Source organism: Denticeps clupeoides, chromosome 3, assembly GCF_900700375.1.
Source record: "Denticeps clupeoides chromosome 3, fDenClu1.1, whole genome shotgun sequence".
Lineage (NCBI taxonomy): Eukaryota > Metazoa > Chordata > Actinopteri > Clupeiformes > Denticipitidae > Denticeps > Denticeps clupeoides.
The window spans coordinates 26,921,191-26,939,009 of record NC_041709.1 but is presented as its reverse complement, the minus strand read 5'-3'; the positions used below and the strand labels follow the sequence as shown (position 1 = coordinate 26,939,009).

The following is a 17,819-nucleotide window of genomic DNA, read 5'->3' as shown; positions in this document are numbered from 1 at the left end:
TCTTAAAAATATATTTAATTTACTTACTATTTTCACTGCCACTGTCCTAGTTCAACAATCGTACAAAAAGTAATTATATTACATATCAGAAAACATGTTTTATTGTTTCATTTTCACTTTTTCCTTCCCTGACATTTGCACTGAATCCTCCCTTGTGTTGGGATCATGAATATCCAGAATAAAAAAAAAAAAAAAAAGTATCTAAATTCACACACAAACATTTGAACAACATGATTAGTTCAAAAAACAACCCATTTTAAAGATTCAGTCCAATCTGTTATCTAAAAATCCCATTGTTGTACCTTTTGAACAACCTAACAGAGAAAATAATGGATCGTTCAATTTGGTTTGCCAGCGGAAACTGATCTAATTGTCCTTCTTTTTACAGTCCTTAATTTAACAAAATGTTCATGACGCTCACTTTATATTTCTATTTGTGGTAATAATTGACTTACATTGGTGACCATGATTTAAGGCTCTGAAATACAATAACAGTTGACACAGCATTGTTTCATTTATATTCCTTAGGACATTGCCCGCCGTGCACCTCTTTTTTTTTTTTTTTTAAAAACAAATCCCCAAGAACCCGTTCTGGTGTGTGCTGCAGTCTACAACCAGTGGCTGCTCTCACAGTCCATTATAAAGAGGCCGGCACACCGGGTCCATCCGGCTTTCCAGCACCGCATCTGGGGCGCAGACCCAGGGGTCTGATGTGGCCCACTGCCACTTCACCATCTGGGCCTTCATCTCTTCGAAGAGGGCAGCGTGGGCCATGTCCGAGGCCAGGTTATGGCTCTCAGTCGGATCAAGGGTGGTGTGGAATAGCTCCCAGCGCTCCCGGTAGTAGTAGCTTTTCAGCGTCTTGAACCAGCCGGTGGGCTGACCAGTCTGAGTGCGGTTCAGAAGGTCCTGGAATGTGGGTGAGACGTAGAAGTCCTGGTCGATGGGGAATGGCATGAGGTGATTGAGGTTGTGCAGCAGGCGGTAGGGACCCTTGTATAGGGAACGCATGGGGTAGTACATGGTGGCTTCGTGTAGACTCTGACTGCCATAGACTGTAGACCAGGGCTGTTCTGAGCTTAGCACAGGAAGCAGTGATCGACCAGTCAGCTGGACCAGTGGCCCTCCGGTCAGGCTGTAAGATGGATATGGAATGGAAAACCAGTCCAGGATGGTGGGTGTAATATCTGGAGGACAGGAAAGGAATTAGCAAATTAAACACCGCCTGTCAGCACCCCCTAGCACTGTGAATGGAGTACAAACCTGAACATTCAAATTATGTGCTATATAAAACAAGTATATGTATAGTTTGGGATGAGTAAGGTATGAGCGTTTGTCGACTGGCAACAGGAAATGTACTCGTCTTGCATTGCTATTGTAGAGGATAGTTTTTAGTAATGGACATCATGCCTATTTTAAATGAATGATTTCTCACACATTTATCAGAAACTTCAGAAACGTGATCCCAGTACATGAAGAAAACAATATATTGTTTTGATGCATCTAGTAATTCTAATAGCATGAAAACTAAGAAAAACATTCCCCTGTTGCTAACCCAGGAGACTGACGTAGGACTGGCTGCTTTGTCCCCAGCGCTGTTTGTGCTCGGGGGAGGACACCAGCATGGGCTCAGCAACGCCGGACCCATACAAGTTGGTCCGTCCGTTCGGGAAAGGGATCCCATTGTCTGAACTGTAGATCACCAGGGTGTCATTCTCAAACCCCGCCTCCTTCAACTCCTTCAGGACCAGCCCGATTCCTGCACAGGCAGAAAATTTGCTGTTTATTGACGTACATCTTGAAACAAACTGAGAGGAATCTACAAACAATAAGTGCATACTCTTAGCACAAGAGTCTATCTATTTTATTGTAACTTATAAAGTGGCAAAGTGTTAAAATGCACATCATGTTTTAGTGGCTAACTAATGTATACAAGTCTGTATGTCCCTCAAAGGGTATCATCTCTCACCATCACTTTTTACTGCCTTCACCCTGTTGCTTTCCCAATCTTTAATTTGAGCAGTGCCACTCAGCGGACACGTGAACAATTTTTGGGAAATAATGATGCAATCCAGTAAATAGTGGAATAGTACATAAGCTTTGATATATTTACCTTGGTCCAGCCTGCTGACAGTGGTGTACAGGGAAGCCAAGTCGGCCCTAGCAGCTGCAGTATCAGGGATGAAGTATGGAACCTTGAATGATATTTAAATCACGTTCAAGGTAATTATTTATTAGAAGGATTGTGTTAGCACAGTTAGTTGAAATTCTACATTTTCTCACCTTGACCTGGTCTGGAGTGTAGTACTCTGGCTTCCAGTCTGGAATGCAGCCCATTCCGCTTTCACCATTTCCAAACTTTTCACAGAATGCTCCGTACTGTGGTTGGGAGTGGCCACAACGATGTGGATCATGAAAAGCCACATAAAGGAAGAACGGACGCTCCTCGCCTCCTTCAGATTCCGCTTCCTCCTTGTGGCTTCTCAGAAACTTCTGGACCAACAGCTTGATCCGAGTGATGTTCCGCCCCACTTGTAGAACAGAGTTGTTTTCTTCAGTGTAGGCAAAGTCAAATGGGTAAACAGGTCCAGGGCCAACATGCTTCTTTCCAATGATGCCTGCATGGCACACAACATGAATCACTGTACCCTTCCGTTAGAGAAAGAAAAACCCACAATGGTCACTGGAATAAAAAACATGACATAATTACCAAATGGTTCAACTTAATTCTATCAACACTTTTATCCACATGCATGGATGTTTATGGGCAAGTATCACACAATATATAGGATCTGCTGACTGTCACCTGTGTGGATATTTGCCTTTTGGAGAAGTAAGGGCAGACTTCGGACTCCATCAAATGAGCTGAAATGGTGGTAACCTTGGTGAAGACCATACATGCCATTCTGGTGCTAAAAAACAGGTTGTAAAGCAGGTTATTACCCAGATCAACGTGCAGGGACTAGAAGAAAGGCTGTCCTCGTTACCTGTGGAAGGCCAGTGAGGATGGTGGAGCGGCTTGGAGAGCAGCTGCTGACGGAGGTGAAGGCCTTCTGAAAGATCAGGCTGCGTTCAGACAGAGCTCGGAGGTGAGGAGTTCGCACGACTGAGTTGTTGTACACCTCTGTCTCAAAGCCCGCATCATCGGCTGAAACCGTGAAAAGGGAACAAAACTCATGCAACGGATAACCACAAAGTCCTCACTAGAGTGCATTTTGGTGGGGTGGCTTTCGAAATTAATATATCCAATAAGAACAATGCTAACAGCAGCCCCACTTCTTCATTTGATGTAGGTCTAGTTGCCAGCTTCACTGTACCGCGATTGTTGAACAGAGCATTACACACGTGCTTGTAATGGAATAGTTAGACACAACTGATAAAACCAAACGTGTCACTCTTTCCTATCCCTTAATTAATACGCACATGTTTATGAAGTCTAAAAACGTATTTTACTGTTGATGATGAAGAGAGGCTGTGTTTCCATCATCTCCTCTGGCAAACCCTCGAATTCCTTAGGACATTGCCCGCCGTGCACCTCTTCCCAGTGCTCATGCACTCACCGACAATGAGCAACACGTTCCGCCTCCTCGCCTGGCAGCAGCACAGCAGCACGGTCAGTAACACGAACACCGGCTCCATCGCCACCAAACGTGCCCGATTTTCGACCCCTTCGGCCGCCTCTCGCTCTCCCCTGGCTGTTTTGCCCCGTCACTACTTCCGCCTTCTGCGGTCATGTGACTGGAGTCGCGTCACGTGACCCGCGAGACCAGGAGCCACGGTAGCGCTTCGGCGCAACCTGCGTTCTTCACACTGCACTGATTCTGGGCCGATAAAAAAACATCTCGACGGGATGTGCGGGGTCCCACGTTTTCAGAAAGGACGCGGTCGGGCGCGGATACTTTTCATAAAACACTGAACAGGTACACGAGCGTAGAAAACGACGTTTTATTGACTTTTATCGGACTATCTGGCGCGTTTCTGTATAGACCAGTCCATTTAAACCACCGCTGTCAGAGGTGTCACACCTTGAACCTTATATTTGTGATGTTGGAGATGTTTGGGTTTGGACAGCTGAGGGACCCAGATCCGGACATGGACGTCACCTCCCCACTGCCGTAACTTTTGTCCCCGCTTCCACGCGACAGGTCTGGACTGCTCTGACGCAGCTGACGTCATCCTCCACGGGCACCATGATGGAACCCCTAGTGGGTTCCCTGCGTGAAAGGGCGACCTCCTCCTGCTCCTGCCGAACCCTGCAGTCCTGGTTCCCTGTCCTCAGCTGGCTGCCCCACTACAACCTGAGATGGCTGCAGATGGACCTGGTCGCCGGTCTTACTGTGGGACTGACCACTGTGCCTCAGGCTTTGGCCTATGCAGAGGTTGCTGGACTGCCTGTGCAGGTGTGTATGTGTGAGAGAGAGAGATATCACTCGGATTGTCCCATCTACCTTGTTTGTCACCTTGATCCCAGTCTCTGTGTCCTTGATCCACAGTATGGCCTTTACTCTGCCTTCATGGGCTGCTTCATCTACTGTGTCTTTGGCACTTCAAAGGACGTGACTCTTGGACCCACGGCCATCATGTCCCTGCTTTGTGCGTCCTACATGGGGAGTGACCCTGTCTATGCTGTGCTATTGTCCTTCCTGTGTGGCTCCATTCAGGCTGCTATGGCCATTCTGAGATTAGGTGAGAATTTTTGTAATGGTGCATGCAGAACATTATTATTAGCACCCAATGAACATTATGCTTCACTTTTTTTGGTCTATATTTCAATGTAGGTGATCTTTTATTTGCATGCATCTCAAGTTACAAACTGCCTCAAAATATTTTTTCTGAAATACATATTCAATTTCAAGTGTGTGGTTTTAAAGGGTGTGGTGGTAGTAGCCTAGTGGGTAACACACTCGCCTAGGAACCAGAAGACCCAGGTTTAAATCCCACTTATTACCATTGTGTCCCTCAGCAAGACACTTAACCCTAAGTTGCTCCCGGGGGGGACCGTCCCTGTAACTACTGATTGTAAGTCACTCTGTATAAGGGTGTCTGATAAATGCTGTAAATGTAAAGGGAGTAGTCCTATCCACAGCATGTTTGACGAGGAGACTTTGTTCACCTCTGCTCATGTGTACACAGGCAAATTTGAAGGAAGAGTGATGAGGGGAGAGAAGCTGATGAGAGGAAGTTGTTCTGGCAGCCTATGGCCCTGTCACCTCAACTATTTCCTCTTTGCTAGATTACAGTAGGGGCAGGCAAGGTAGGACTAACCATGGAGGCCTGGAGGTTTGCACAAAAACCACGGCTTTTAAACAGTCCAGGATGTCACTGAGAATTCACAGATGTGTGCCACCAAGACTTACTGGTAACAACAATGCGTGGATCAAGTTGCATTTGACTTTTATACCAAATAATGATAATTTTCATTTTCATGTGCAATTTCATTGCAAAATCACCAAATATTAAGGAAGCGGTCCCGTAATCAGAAGTTTGCCGGTTCAAATCTTGATCCACCAAGTTGTGACTGAGGTGCCACTGAGCAAAGCACCGTCCCCACACACTGCTCCCCAGGGCACCTGTCATGGTGCCCACTGCTCACCAAGGGTGATTGTTAAAAGCAGAGGACACATTTTGTTGTGTGCACCGTGTGCTGTGCTGCAATGTTTCACAATGACAATCACATTTTATTTAAAGGTCTTCTGATCCGATCTGGGGTTGACCATCATCAAAGCCACATATATTGGGAAATTTTTCTTTCTTTTTCTATTGGCTTACCTTGTGAATGGTTTAAAAATAAAATGTTAGGTAAAAAGAATAGTTGTAGCTGAACTGACTGTTTTGAGTGACCTGGTTTTACTCTGCAGGTTTCCTCTTGGACTTTATCTCCTACCCAGTGATCAAGGGCTTCACCTGTGCTGCTGCAATCACCATCGGTTTTGGTCAGGTCAAGGTGAGATTCTTATGAAGGGCTCTCTGTGAAGAAAAAAGTATAAGAAACACAAAGTCTTGCAGATTAGATGTCATTTCAAGTGTTTAAACCTGACATATGTGGTATGGTGTTCTAGTTTTGTCAAGATGTTATTTTGTTGGGTTACCCTCATTTAACCAGACAGATAAATACAGGATGGAGTTGTCTGGTTGTACCAGTGTGGATAAAATACTGCTTTTTTCCTCTTACTTGCTGTGAGAAATGGTGGTGTAGCTGAAAGTGAAAGTGATTGTTTTTGTCATTGTGACAGCACATGGTGCACAGAATGAAATGTGACCACTGATCATCTGATGTTTTCATGCTATTCATCCAGAACATTTTCGGACTGAAGAACATCCCTCAGCAGTTTGTACTGCAGGTTTACTACACATTCCACAGGATCCCAGAGGCCAGGTAAATAGGTTCTGAGGATCTTTCACTTATCTGACCTTCAAAAGCTGTGGTTGGTTGCAGAGAGAGTAAATAAAGCCTTGTGCTGTTCTAAGCATGTAAACCTTAGCAGTGTTACAGTCATCCAGAAACTGCTGACAACTGCAGGATATCTGCTGTAAGCCATCTTCTGCATTCAGTTCTCAAAAGCAAAAGATTTTGCGTTTTTTTCATGCTTTCTTCACTACAGTCTGGACCGTGGAATCATAACCCTGATTGACACTGAATAAATTACACACTTACATGGGCCTTACATGCGTATTATGAACCTTCAGTGTAGTGTTCATCATGCACGGTTCGGAAGATGGGTGACTCCACTGGCTGTTTGATCGTAAAAAAAAGGCTCTCAGTGATAAAATATTTTGGCTGCTGCTCTCACTCATGACACTCATGTGGTACAGGGAGCAGGAAAATAAACCCTCTTTTTAATTATATGATTTTCTCCTCATTGATCTCATTCTCTCTTTGCCTGTGTGTTCACTGTGCATAAACCGAGCTCCTCTCTTCATCTAATCCTAACCCAGGCTTGGTGATGTGGTTTTGGGTCTGTCCTGCCTGGCCCTGCTGGTATCTTTGACATGGATGAAGACAGATCTGGTGTCTCCCTCACCTGAGCACCCTACATATGTAAAGGTGGCTCATGGCCTGGTCTGGGGATGTGCCACAAGTAAGTATCAAGTCATCTTAACCCTCAGCCATCCAGACTTTCCTGTTGTAGTATATTTAAATCATGCAGATTTTTAAATAAATTGTCCATAATTAGTTTATTTTTGTCAAATGTTTAAGGCTGAAAAAGACAATAAAAATGTTAGTTCTGCTTATACTTCTGTAAAATGGTGAGATAAGTGTTTATCATTTTGTTAAGTGGACTGGAGTGTATCATTAGCAATAAATAGTATGCATAGTAGTAACAGCAGCTCTACCTTTATCTGATTTATTTTTTTATTGCCACCATATCACAGTGTCAATATAAAATCTAGACTAATAATGAAATGCCATTTAGCAAGTAATATTTCATTCAAATTAGAAACGACAGATCCAAACAGCTTTCCCTTGTCTCCTGATGAGAACTATGCAGAGTGAACAGAGTGAGCAGGCTTTCCATGAACAGTTCAGGGAACCACAGCACACAGTACACACAATAAGATGTGTGCTCTGCTTTTAACCTAGTGTGTGCAGTGTTTGGGGATGTTACTTTGCTCAGTGGCACCTTGGCAGTTGGGATTCGAATAGGCAACCTTCTGGTTATGGGTCTACTTCCTTAACTGCCCCAAACTGTTGGTAGATGGAAAATAAGTATTCACATGGGGTTACATGTAATTCTTGTGCTTGATGTGTGAAGGATCAGAAATGCAATAATAGACATTGATTGAATTGCTCCATAAGGGCAAAAAAGAACTGTGAAGTGGTGTCTGCATTTTAACGCTTACGTTTTGATTATTTCCTACAGTCCGGAATGTTCTGGTTGTCATTATGGCATCCTGTGTGGCATTTTCCTTCGAAATTTCCAACCACCATTACTTCACTCTAACCGGACAGACTGCAAAAGGTCTCCCTCCTTTTAAACCCCCTGCATTTTCAGAAACCAAAGCCAATGGAACGATTATCTATTTTAAAGAGATTGTACTGGTGAGCACACAGGTCTTTACTCTTTTAACCAAATGCAGTTGTAACTTTGATTATCCAGGTAATTTTTTTCTGTTGTAGGATTTGGGAGGAGGTTTGGCAGTAATACCTCTAATGGGTCTGTTAGAGAGCATTGCCATTTCTAAGGCCTTTGGTAAAGAACTTTTTGTAAACTTTAAATAGAAGGAAAACTTTGAATGAAACTTTGAATAATAGCTGTGAACCAAAGTTTAATTAAAGGAAATTGTTTTCTTGTGATTCAATTGTTAACAGTCATTGGAAACCTTTATGATGTCATGAGTAAACTCAGCATCCATAAAGGATTTTAAAAGAATGATTTTTCCTGTGTTTATCAGGGAGTCAGAATGGTTATCGCATCGACACAAACCAGGAGCTCTTTGCAATTGGTACGTAGAATGTCTGTTGTTCTGAGTGGAGGCCACTATAAATTTGATCTATTTCACCACTGACAATTTACTTCCTTTTTTTTTATTATTCATATTCTGGAACAGTGCATAAGGGAGAAATGAAAGTTCATGGAGTCACCGATATTTTCTCTGCGTGATTCACGTTTGAGTCAGGGAGCGAGTTCGATGTTCCACGTTTCAGCACACAATGTGTTGTAGCTTCAACATTGACATGGCACCGTAGCTGCAAGTCTCATAGCTTCCAGCATCTTGCCACAGTCTTGCCTCAAAAGCATGTTCTTCAGTAGAAATTTTCACTTTTGTGTCCTTTTAATTACACTAAACAGTTTATTGAAAGCTGTAACTGATAAAAGGTTTAGAAAGGTGATGTTGAAAATGTCACTGTTGTCCCTCCCTTAGTGTAATATAGAATCTTAATGTGGTTCTGTCCACAGGACTTACCAATATCATGGGCTCATTTGTTTCTGCATATCCTGTCACTGGGAGCTTTGGAAGGTGTGTATATGATTCTTCATTAATAACATTATACCACAAAGTATTATATTATGCCATTAAAATTTTTTTTCAATGATTTGACTTGCAGAACAGCAGTGAATTCGCAGACTGGAGTTTGCACCCCAGCAGGGGGAGTGGTTACGGGTAATCATCCTCTTTCAATCAGGGTATAGGACTGCATTCTTTCACAAATCCTCTGTGCAGGAATCAGTGTACATTGCTAAAAGAACACTATAAATACAGTCTTACTTGTGAAGACCCTAAAATGAATGTAGAGATTCACACATTTCTAGCTGTTGGGGTCCACAATTAACCCACTGCTGCATGAGCCAGTTTTTGTAATACAAAATAAACAAAGAGGAATAAATATACAAGAATGGGAAAATAAAAGGATGAGGATTAATTTATTATTATTGTTAAACCAGTATTTGTTCAATCGTCATGACTTGTAAAGCTTCTAGCTGTACTAATTGTATTTTTTTATTTTTTTGTGTTCACCTTTTCTCCCTCTCTGTGTAGGTGTGATAGTGCTATTATCCCTGGCGTTTCTCATGCCCGTCTTTTACTACATCCCCAAAGCATCCCTGGCCGCGGTCATCATCTGTGCAGTGGCTCCGATGGCTGACTGGCGTGCGCCTCTGCAGCTGTGGCGGGTCAGGAGTGAGTGAATTTATTTATTTACATTTACATTTACAGCATTTACCAGACGCCCTTATCCAGAGCGACTTACAATCAGTAGTTACAGGGACAGTCCCCCCGGAGCAATTTAGGGTTAAGTGTCTTGCTCAGGGACACAATGGTAGTAAGTGGGATTTGAACCTGGGTCTTGTGGTTCATAGGCGAGTATGTTAACCACTAGGCTATTACCACCCTATTTCAGAGCTAACAGTGCAATGTTGCCAAATGAAAGAACAGCTACATTCAGCAAGGAATGCGTGTTCACTTGCACAGGGATTTTTTTTATATCGGTGACACTGCTCATGTCTTTGGTTTTGCTGTTAATTTGGTGTGGTTTTAAATAGTTCTTTCTTTCCCATTCTCAAGGACTTTTGTGTAAAATAGTATAAGTGTATGCTAAAAAATCTGGTATATGCATTCCACAGAACTGGACTTGCTACCCTTCATGGTCACCTTCTTGGTTAGCTTCTGGGAGGTGCAGTATGGAATTGTGGGTGGAGTCCTTGTGTCAGGTGCCATGCTGTTGTACCACATGGCCAGACCTCATATTGAGGTGGGTTCTACACATGATAGAAGAAAGCTGTTCTTTTTCGTCTTGTTTGTGTCATGGCCAAGCTGGTGAGGGATGTTTAATGCTACTTTTGTGCAGGTTCATGACCATGGTGTTCTGGTGATGGATCTGGACAGTGGACTTAACTTTCCTGCCACAGAACACCTCAACCAGGTCATCTACAGCCAAGCACTGCATGGTAGGATGGTATAATTAGCTATTTTCTAAGGCCATTTGGAGTATGTATGTGATAGTTTCTTCTGTAATTCCGCTTATTTTTGCATGTTCCAGTGTCCCCTCCTCGCTGTGTAGTGCTGAACTGTCACCACATCAGCTCTGTTGACTGCACTGTGGTGCACGAGCTTAAGGATCTGCTCAAGCAGTTTAGGCTCCGGAATGTCTCTCTCGTCTTCTCAGGCTTAAAGGTAGGAATGGAGGGAAGTGGGGATGTTCAGTTTTGTCTGTCAGGGGCCAATGTGTCTGCAAATAACAAATCCCCCTAGTTAGAAAACTAAGTCAAATCTAATCAAATGGCCCTCTCTTCACCCTGGCCATCTCCGATATTTATTTAAAATGAAAGCAATGCACACTAAAAAAAGCTGTACTTCTGAAGTCATTAATCATTAAAATGCATGAAGCACATGTCCATTCAATTAATCAATATGCAAAAGTACTAACAAATCTTTTGCACACTGGCTTATTCGGTCTCTGTAGCAACGGAAGGCTGTGTTTTCAGCCTCAATGCCTTTCTTGTTTCTTTAACTGGATACTGACTGGAGTTCCAAGCATTAGACCTGTAGAACAGGCATTTGAACTAACATTTCTGAAGTCCACTGTAACTCTTGTAGACCTAACTCTAACAACATCAATATCTATGAATCTGATTTTGTACATTCTCTCCCTTCAATCCATTCTGTTCCTTTCTTCTCCATTTCTGTTTGCCTTGATTTACTGACAGAATTCAGTTCTGGAGGTTCTTCTGGCTGGAGACTTGCCAGGACTGAAGTACACTGACAGTATAGAAACAGCACTGCAGATTCTGTCAGGTAACACCCATTTTGATTGACAACACTGACAGGTTCCTGTTAGAATGATTCACTACTCAGAGAGCCAATCACTGCTATTGACGTTCATTGATAGACTTCCATGGTGCTTTCCAACCAACTAACGAGGATTGAGAAATTCTACAAACTGGAGGAGGCCAAAACTGCTCAGCTAGTGCAGACCAAAAAATCTCTTTACACTTTAGCACTAAATTGCATCACATCAAATGCTGGTGCCATACCCCCAGCAGGCATCGCTGTCGACTAAAAATACCAGTGACGGAACTGAATTAACAGGAAGTACATTAAGTCACACGTACTGAAGAATGATGCTCAGAAAATGACACTGACATGGCAACATGGCCTGAGGGAACCACATTTACTGCATAAAAGTTACTGAAGTTACCTACCAAGCAGTATAATAAGGTACAGAGTATTTGAAAAATGCTGTGTAGCACTCTTATGCCTTTTAACCTCTTGTAATTTTTTTTAAAGAATGCTTTTTTGACTATGTTTAAAAATGGTCTCTCTAATCCTGTCTGGAATACGGGTTGAATATTGACAGTTTATTAAAAGACTTAAAAGGACTAATAAAGTATGATCAAAGCAACGTTTCTTTGTTTGGGAAATGTTATATTGACGATACACTGAGTGCTGCTTGTGAGACGCACACCACAAAGAAGAGGAACCGAGAAAACTAAAGCAACCGGAAGACGCGTGTTGTCGCTACCCGATTTGGCCCAGTAACCCGTGCGCATGCGTACTCGGATAACAACCGTGATAGGGCCTAACCCTAACCGTTGCGCATGCGCGGTCCAAACCGGGTAGCGACGAGCAAAACAAGGGATAAGCCACAAGCCACACATGTGATTAGCGGTCAATTAGATTTCCTGTCAAGTGTACAGTGTTGTTACGATAGTAGATTCCGAAACCCGGCTGGTGTTCTGCCATTTCGCCCTACCCGGCGGGCTGTGGTTCCTGCTTGACTCCACCCCCGAGCTCGGCCTCCTTTGCGTTATTTTATCATCGTGGCAGGACATTTTGATTCGCCACGACACCGGAATTTTTCGCCGTAGCACGGTGAGGGAAGCTTTTGGATTGGGGCCGTGGAAACACATGTTAGAAGTTAAAGTTCAGTAGTGCTCATCCACAAGACAGGCACGACTTGAGATTCAGTAGCCACTGTGTAGGACACATAAATTACGCCGATCGCGTGCACGTTACGACGTCGTTTTACGGCAGTCAAACGCTTCTTTACGTGTTTAACCAGCGCGTGCACTGGTTGAGAGGAAAGGTGAGTTTTAAACGAAATGCGTTTTCAACGTGCTGGGCCATTTACGCATAAAAATAGTTAATGTGCGGTGCCGTTTTCCCGGGAAAAGCATAAAAAATAGCTTCCCAGCTAACCGTGAATTGGAAGTTTTGTAGAGCATCTTCCACGGATGTGCGCAAATGCTGCCGGCACTCGTCCTAAAACACATATTCCCTCAGATATGTCTACAGCTATTGAATTCTGAAATGGCGACGTGAATTTGATATATATATCTCTAGATATTACTGGCAGGAAATGCAGGTTGGACTGTCCCCTACTCTGGATCTGCAGGGTGGAACTTTAAGAGTTGTACTTTTGGTGAGTCAGCCGAATAATCTTCACACCACAGAGGCCAAATAGATCAGAGATTACTTAACCTGCCATTAAACCGAAATATTAAAAAACACACGTTGAAGAATTTATGTGCTGACTTGTGGAATTAATATTGTGTGGAAGAAGAACCACCAAGAGACATTGTGCTGGATCTTCGGTCTGAATCACCAGATGGATGCTCACAAAAGCAATTATTTATCCATAGACCATTTCCAGAATTATTGGTTATATACCAGAGCATCCCATTCTTGGTCCAGGACAAGTATTTGGACCCATTCCTTTAATACAGCAGTATTTTGCTTGTTAACTGCCTCAGTAAGTAGAGAGGATAAATAAGCATAGTAATGAAGTGATTGTCATTGTGAAACACTGCAGCACAGCTCAGGGTGACACAACGAAATGTGTCCTCTTCATTTAACCCTGCATCACCCTTGGTGAGCAGTGGGCTGCCATGATAGGCACCCGGGGAGATGTGTGTGTGGGGATGGTACCTTGACTTTGGAATTCGAACCCACAACCTTCCAATTACGGGTCCGCTTTAGGGCTGCAACTATCGAATATTTTTAGAATCGAGTATTCTGTTGATTTCATCGAGTAATCAGATAACTCCCAACTTTTGCGTTTTTAAACAACTCTGTCAATAGTGTGTTATGCAACATGAAAATCCTCTTAAAATGAGCAAGCAATTGGCTGTTATTCCTTACAAAAAAGTTTTTTATTAAGCTCAATACTTTTATTAGATCAATGCTTAAAACCTTTGGGCTACTGGCTCCAGAACTAAGCCCATTTAATCAATGTTTATGTGAAACATTCATGATATACATGAAAAAAACTATGAAACATAGGTTAGCCTATTTATCCTTAGTTTTATTTTAATAAAAAAAAGGAAAAAGGGGTGAACCCTCTGCTATTGGCCATCTGAGAATAAAGAGAAAAAAGTATAAAGGTACAAAATAGTAAAAAGAAAATATAAATAAACAATTCAAGTATTACTAATAATCCAACTTAAGCAATACAGTTCAGTTTCCAGTTGTATCCAGGTGAGGTAGGTAGGTGGAATGTTTGTCTTTGTGCAATGTTATGTGCAAAATAGAGAGAGAGAGAGAGAATTTGTCTTAGTGCATGTGCACCGCTGGGATGTACAACAAATGCTATAAACTAGCCCGAATGTAAACCTATATTCTAATGAATGTAGATTTGTCCATCTGTTGCCTTTATTATTACTACCTTCTGTTTGGTGTGTTTTGAGATGTAACCTATCAGTGTGCGGATGCGTGTGTTTGGCGTGCGGGAATGAAAAATGAGGAGGGATGAATTACATGAGTGAGATTTCATGCCTTATCATGCCCCGTCACTATCGACTCATAACACAAATAATTACAAATAATGTACGTTCTAAGATGCGCTAATGTTAGTTAGCAATCAGAAAAATACGATACTTTGTAGAAGTTCTGAGTTTGCTTGGAGATTCTTTTGGTTAAGGTGCTGTAGCTTTGACGTAGTACTTTTATGGTAAGCCAGGTCCGTTTTACAGTGTATACACTACACTACGTTGTCCACACAGTGTAAAATGATCCCACACTTCAGACATTTTATGCTTTTTACGCACACCGGTATCTTCATTTTCCGCCAATTAATTGCGCCTTCTTAAATCTTTGAAATGTGGTCAGTTAAAACAGTCTGTGTAGAATAATGATTTTGGTGCTGCACAGCTCCGCACTGCGTAATCGAATCATTCAAGTTATTTGAATAATCGTTTCAGCCCTAGTCCGCTTACATGTCCACAGAAATTATCATGATTTGGAAAAAAACTGATCATTTGCACATTTTTAATCTTGAAAAGTCATTAGTTCTATTTCCATTTAGACAGTGTTGCTGAGTGGGTTGATGCTCTCACTGCTGAGGACTGTGGGATTGCGGGCATTCTCCATGGCTTCTGAAACGTACACCTCAGGCACTCACTCTGCAGCCTTCGTCACATGTCCAAACGAAACTGTGGCCAAAGATCTGGCGCGGTAAGCGTTTAGCATCTCAGCCCTCAACATCTAAAGCAAAAATTTAAATAAAATTATGTAAAAATGCTCATGGGTCACCCTGTTCCTCCCACTGTTGTACGCTTGCTTGTGAATATATATTGTGGTGCCAAAACATCTTCATTTAAATTAATTGTTCCATTAGTGACAAAATCAATTGTTCTGAAGAGGTGTCACTTTCATTGGACAACCCTGTTGTGATAAGTCAAGTTATGACGTTTCTTCACCACTGCAAGTGGTGCTATTGCACAGTTTTAGCAAAAAAAAAAAAACTTAGCAAAGGATGCAGGTTCAATTGGGAATTGGTCATGACAAGGGGTATCACAAAACCCAACAATATATGTGACCTAGTTTGCTTAGTGAAGATGTGATGGGTTCAATTAATAATAATCTTATTATGATTCATAATGTGTGAATTCATGTTCTTTTTTCACAGTGGAATTGTGGAGAAGAAACTGGCTGCTTGTGTTAATATTGTGCCCAAGATCATGTCAGTGTAAGTAATAATAATCCTGTTCACACATATCAACTCTTATCTGGTGTCTGTTTTATGTATATTGCAATGTTTGCAGATATGAATGGCAGGGGAAGATTGAGGAGGACAGTGAGCTTCTCTTGGTGAGGTGTAATCTACTACAAATCTACTTACTTTGCTTAAAAATGGAAATCATCTTATGCACCCCTTGCAACGAATTACGTGTTAATAATTATTTTGACTAAAGCTTACTGTAATGCTATTTAAATAAGTATGGTAAAGAGGCTCAGATGGGGGATGATCTGGCCTTTTTTATTTTAATAAAACACCAGACACTCAAATAGAACATTTCTTCATCCTTCCACAGATGATTAAAACACGGAGTTCAAAAATACCTGCCTTGGCTGAATATGTCAGGTGAGTAAATTGGGCATAAATGGCTATGCGGCACCAGCCAATTTTTCTCTGGATATAAAAAGCATGAACACAACAAGACCACAATAAATAATTTCAAATATTCTCCCGCCTTGACCCTTCCAATTCAGTCTGTGCACTTTTTATTGCGCTGTATGTTTATGCACTAATTGTGACATCAGGTCAAACCATCCATATGAAGTGGCTGAAGTCATAAGTCTTCCCATTGATCAAGGAAATCCTCCTTACCTCAAATGGATCGGTGATGTTGTGCCCGAGTGAATGGCTTCCATAAAGACCAGTTTGACTGCAATAAAGACCCTTGTCCCACTTTGTGTGCCACAGAGCTGTAAAATGTTTGGTAACCAAATTCATTAGTAAAAAACTACTGTGCTATTAATAACTGTGTTTTCTGTGATTAAACTAATAAAATCATGTCTGGTGTTGTTCTCTTTAATGTAATTTCAGTGATGTTTTCCCCAGTTTCATTAGTTTATCGCAAGCTTGCATTGAAGAGCTTGCCTGAGTGCATCCGAGGCATGATGTTAGATAATATGATGGTCTGTTGAACATGGAGACCCTGCTTACATTGCTTGTGTAATTAGTTTTAATAGCTTCTCTGATGTAGCCCATTCAGCTAGGGTTATGATAACTAACTGTTAGATTGCATTATGTGTGTATATATATACAGGGAGTGCAGAATTATTAGGCAAATGAGTATTTTGTCCACATCATCCTCTTCATGCATGTTGTCTTACTCCAAGCTGTATAGGCTCGAAAGCCTACTACCAATTAAGCATATTAGGTGATGTGCGTCTCTGTAATGAGAAGGGGTGTGGTTTAACACATCAACATCCTATATCAGGTGTGCATAATTATTAGGCAACTTCCTTTCCTTTGGCAAAATGGGTCAAAAGAAGGACTTGACAGGCTCAGAAAAGTCAAAAATAGTGAGATATCTTGCAGAGGGATGCAGCGCTCTTAAAATTGCAACGCAAGTGTGATCATCGAACAATCAAACGTTTCATTAAAAATAGTGAACAGGGTCACAAGAAGCGTGTGGAAAAACCAAGGCGCAAAATAACTGCCCATGAACTGAGAAAAGTCAAGCGTGCAGCTGCCAAGATGCCACTTGCCACCAGTTTGGCCATATTTCAGAGCTGCAACATCATTGGAGTGCCCAAAAGCACAAGGTGTGCAATACTCAGAGACATGGCCAAGGTAAGAAAGGCTGAAAGACGACCACCACTGAACAAGACACACAAGCTGAAACGTCAAGACTGGGCCAAGAAATATCTCAAGACTGATTTTTCTAAGGTTTTATGGACTGATGAAATGAGAGTGAGTCTTAATGGGCCAGATGGATGGGCCTGTGGCTGGATTGGTAAAGGGCTGAGAGCTCCAGTCCGACTCAGACGCCAGCAAGGTGGAGGTGGCTGGTATCATCAAAGATGAGCTTGTGGGGCCTTTTCGGGTTGAGGATGGTGTCCAATTTGATGTTACCTGGCAGAAAGAGGCATGGCACAACAGAGGTTAAAAATGAACAGTTTCTAATTTATTAACACCGGTAAATAATTATTGTAGTTACATGTGAATATTGAATGTAAAAAGGTACCAAGGTTACAGAGAAAGTAAACATGAGAAGAAAGAGTAAAGAGGGAGAAGAGAAAGAGAAGGGAAGATAAAAGTCCCAGAAGCCGGCTTCCGGCTTTTGAGGGAAACCCCCCTGAGCAAGATAGCTCAGAGCCCCCTTTTCCACATGTGTGCAGACTTTTATACCCCTGGCCTACAGGAAGTTGTCACTGGCCTACAGGAAGTTGTCACTGACCAATCAGAACCTGTTGTTTCTGATGTCACGCCCCCGGTGCCTCCCATTTGGTGAAGACAAAGAGGGTGGGCGGTCCTGACGGCTGATACTTCGCACGTTGACGTCGGACAAAAGACATGTAAAAACCGGGGTGTCGAATCTTCACCCACAACCGTCGACACAGGAATGTTACACTTCCCCCTGCAGACATCT

At 42.3% G+C, this 17,819-nt stretch overlaps 3 protein-coding genes across 7 annotated transcripts; 2 read left to right on the top strand and 1 right to left on the bottom strand.

Moving 5' to 3' along the window:
- Window positions 1-78: 78 nt before the first annotated feature.
- On the bottom strand, window positions 79-3,722 carry sgsh (N-sulfoglucosamine sulfohydrolase (sulfamidase)). The gene is made up of 7 exons (XM_028974254.1): window positions 3,561-3,722; window positions 2,988-3,148; window positions 2,807-2,912; window positions 2,284-2,618; window positions 2,114-2,195; window positions 1,556-1,759; window positions 79-1,187 (listed from the first exon to the last, which is right to left on the bottom strand). Exons 1-7 carry the CDS (start codon window positions 3,637-3,639, stop codon window positions 628-630), a joined length of 1,527 nt encoding a protein of 508 aa, XP_028830087.1. The 5' UTR covers window positions 3,640-3,722; the 3' UTR covers window positions 79-627.
- A 31-nt stretch (window positions 3,723-3,753) lies between these two features.
- slc26a11 (solute carrier family 26 member 11) lies at window positions 3,754-11,842 on the top strand. Its single transcript, XM_028974253.1, has 17 exons — window positions 3,754-3,920; window positions 4,146-4,400; window positions 4,494-4,686; window positions 5,859-5,944; window positions 6,297-6,376; window positions 6,937-7,079; window positions 7,863-8,041; window positions 8,120-8,192; window positions 8,395-8,445; window positions 8,901-8,961; window positions 9,050-9,105; window positions 9,481-9,621; window positions 10,065-10,192; window positions 10,289-10,388; window positions 10,481-10,614; window positions 11,148-11,235; window positions 11,330-11,842. The coding sequence occupies exons 2-17, from the start codon at window positions 4,191-4,193 to the stop codon at window positions 11,365-11,367; spliced, it is 1,761 nt and encodes a 586-aa protein (XP_028830086.1). The 5' UTR covers window positions 3,754-3,920; window positions 4,146-4,190; the 3' UTR covers window positions 11,368-11,842.
- A 192-nt stretch (window positions 11,843-12,034) lies between these two features.
- LOC114786375 (protein CutA homolog) lies at window positions 12,035-16,234 on the top strand. Of its 5 annotated transcripts, XM_028973437.1 has the most exons (7): window positions 12,323-12,526; window positions 12,784-12,862; window positions 14,744-14,892; window positions 15,347-15,406; window positions 15,483-15,528; window positions 15,753-15,802; window positions 15,982-16,234. In XM_028973437.1, exons 2-7 carry the CDS (start codon window positions 12,800-12,802, stop codon window positions 16,079-16,081), a joined length of 468 nt encoding a protein of 155 aa, XP_028829270.1. In that variant the 5' UTR covers window positions 12,323-12,526; window positions 12,784-12,799; the 3' UTR covers window positions 16,082-16,234. The 5 variants fall into 5 exon arrangements, with proteins under 5 accessions (XP_028829275.1, XP_028829271.1, XP_028829270.1 ...); XM_028973442.1 differs by lacking the exons at window positions 12,323-12,526; window positions 12,784-12,862 and adding an exon at window positions 12,035-12,312 and having other exon boundaries at window positions 14,748-14,892; XM_028973438.1 differs by lacking the exons at window positions 12,323-12,526; window positions 12,784-12,862 and adding an exon at window positions 12,041-12,312.
- Window positions 16,235-17,819: the final 1,585 nt, after the last annotated feature.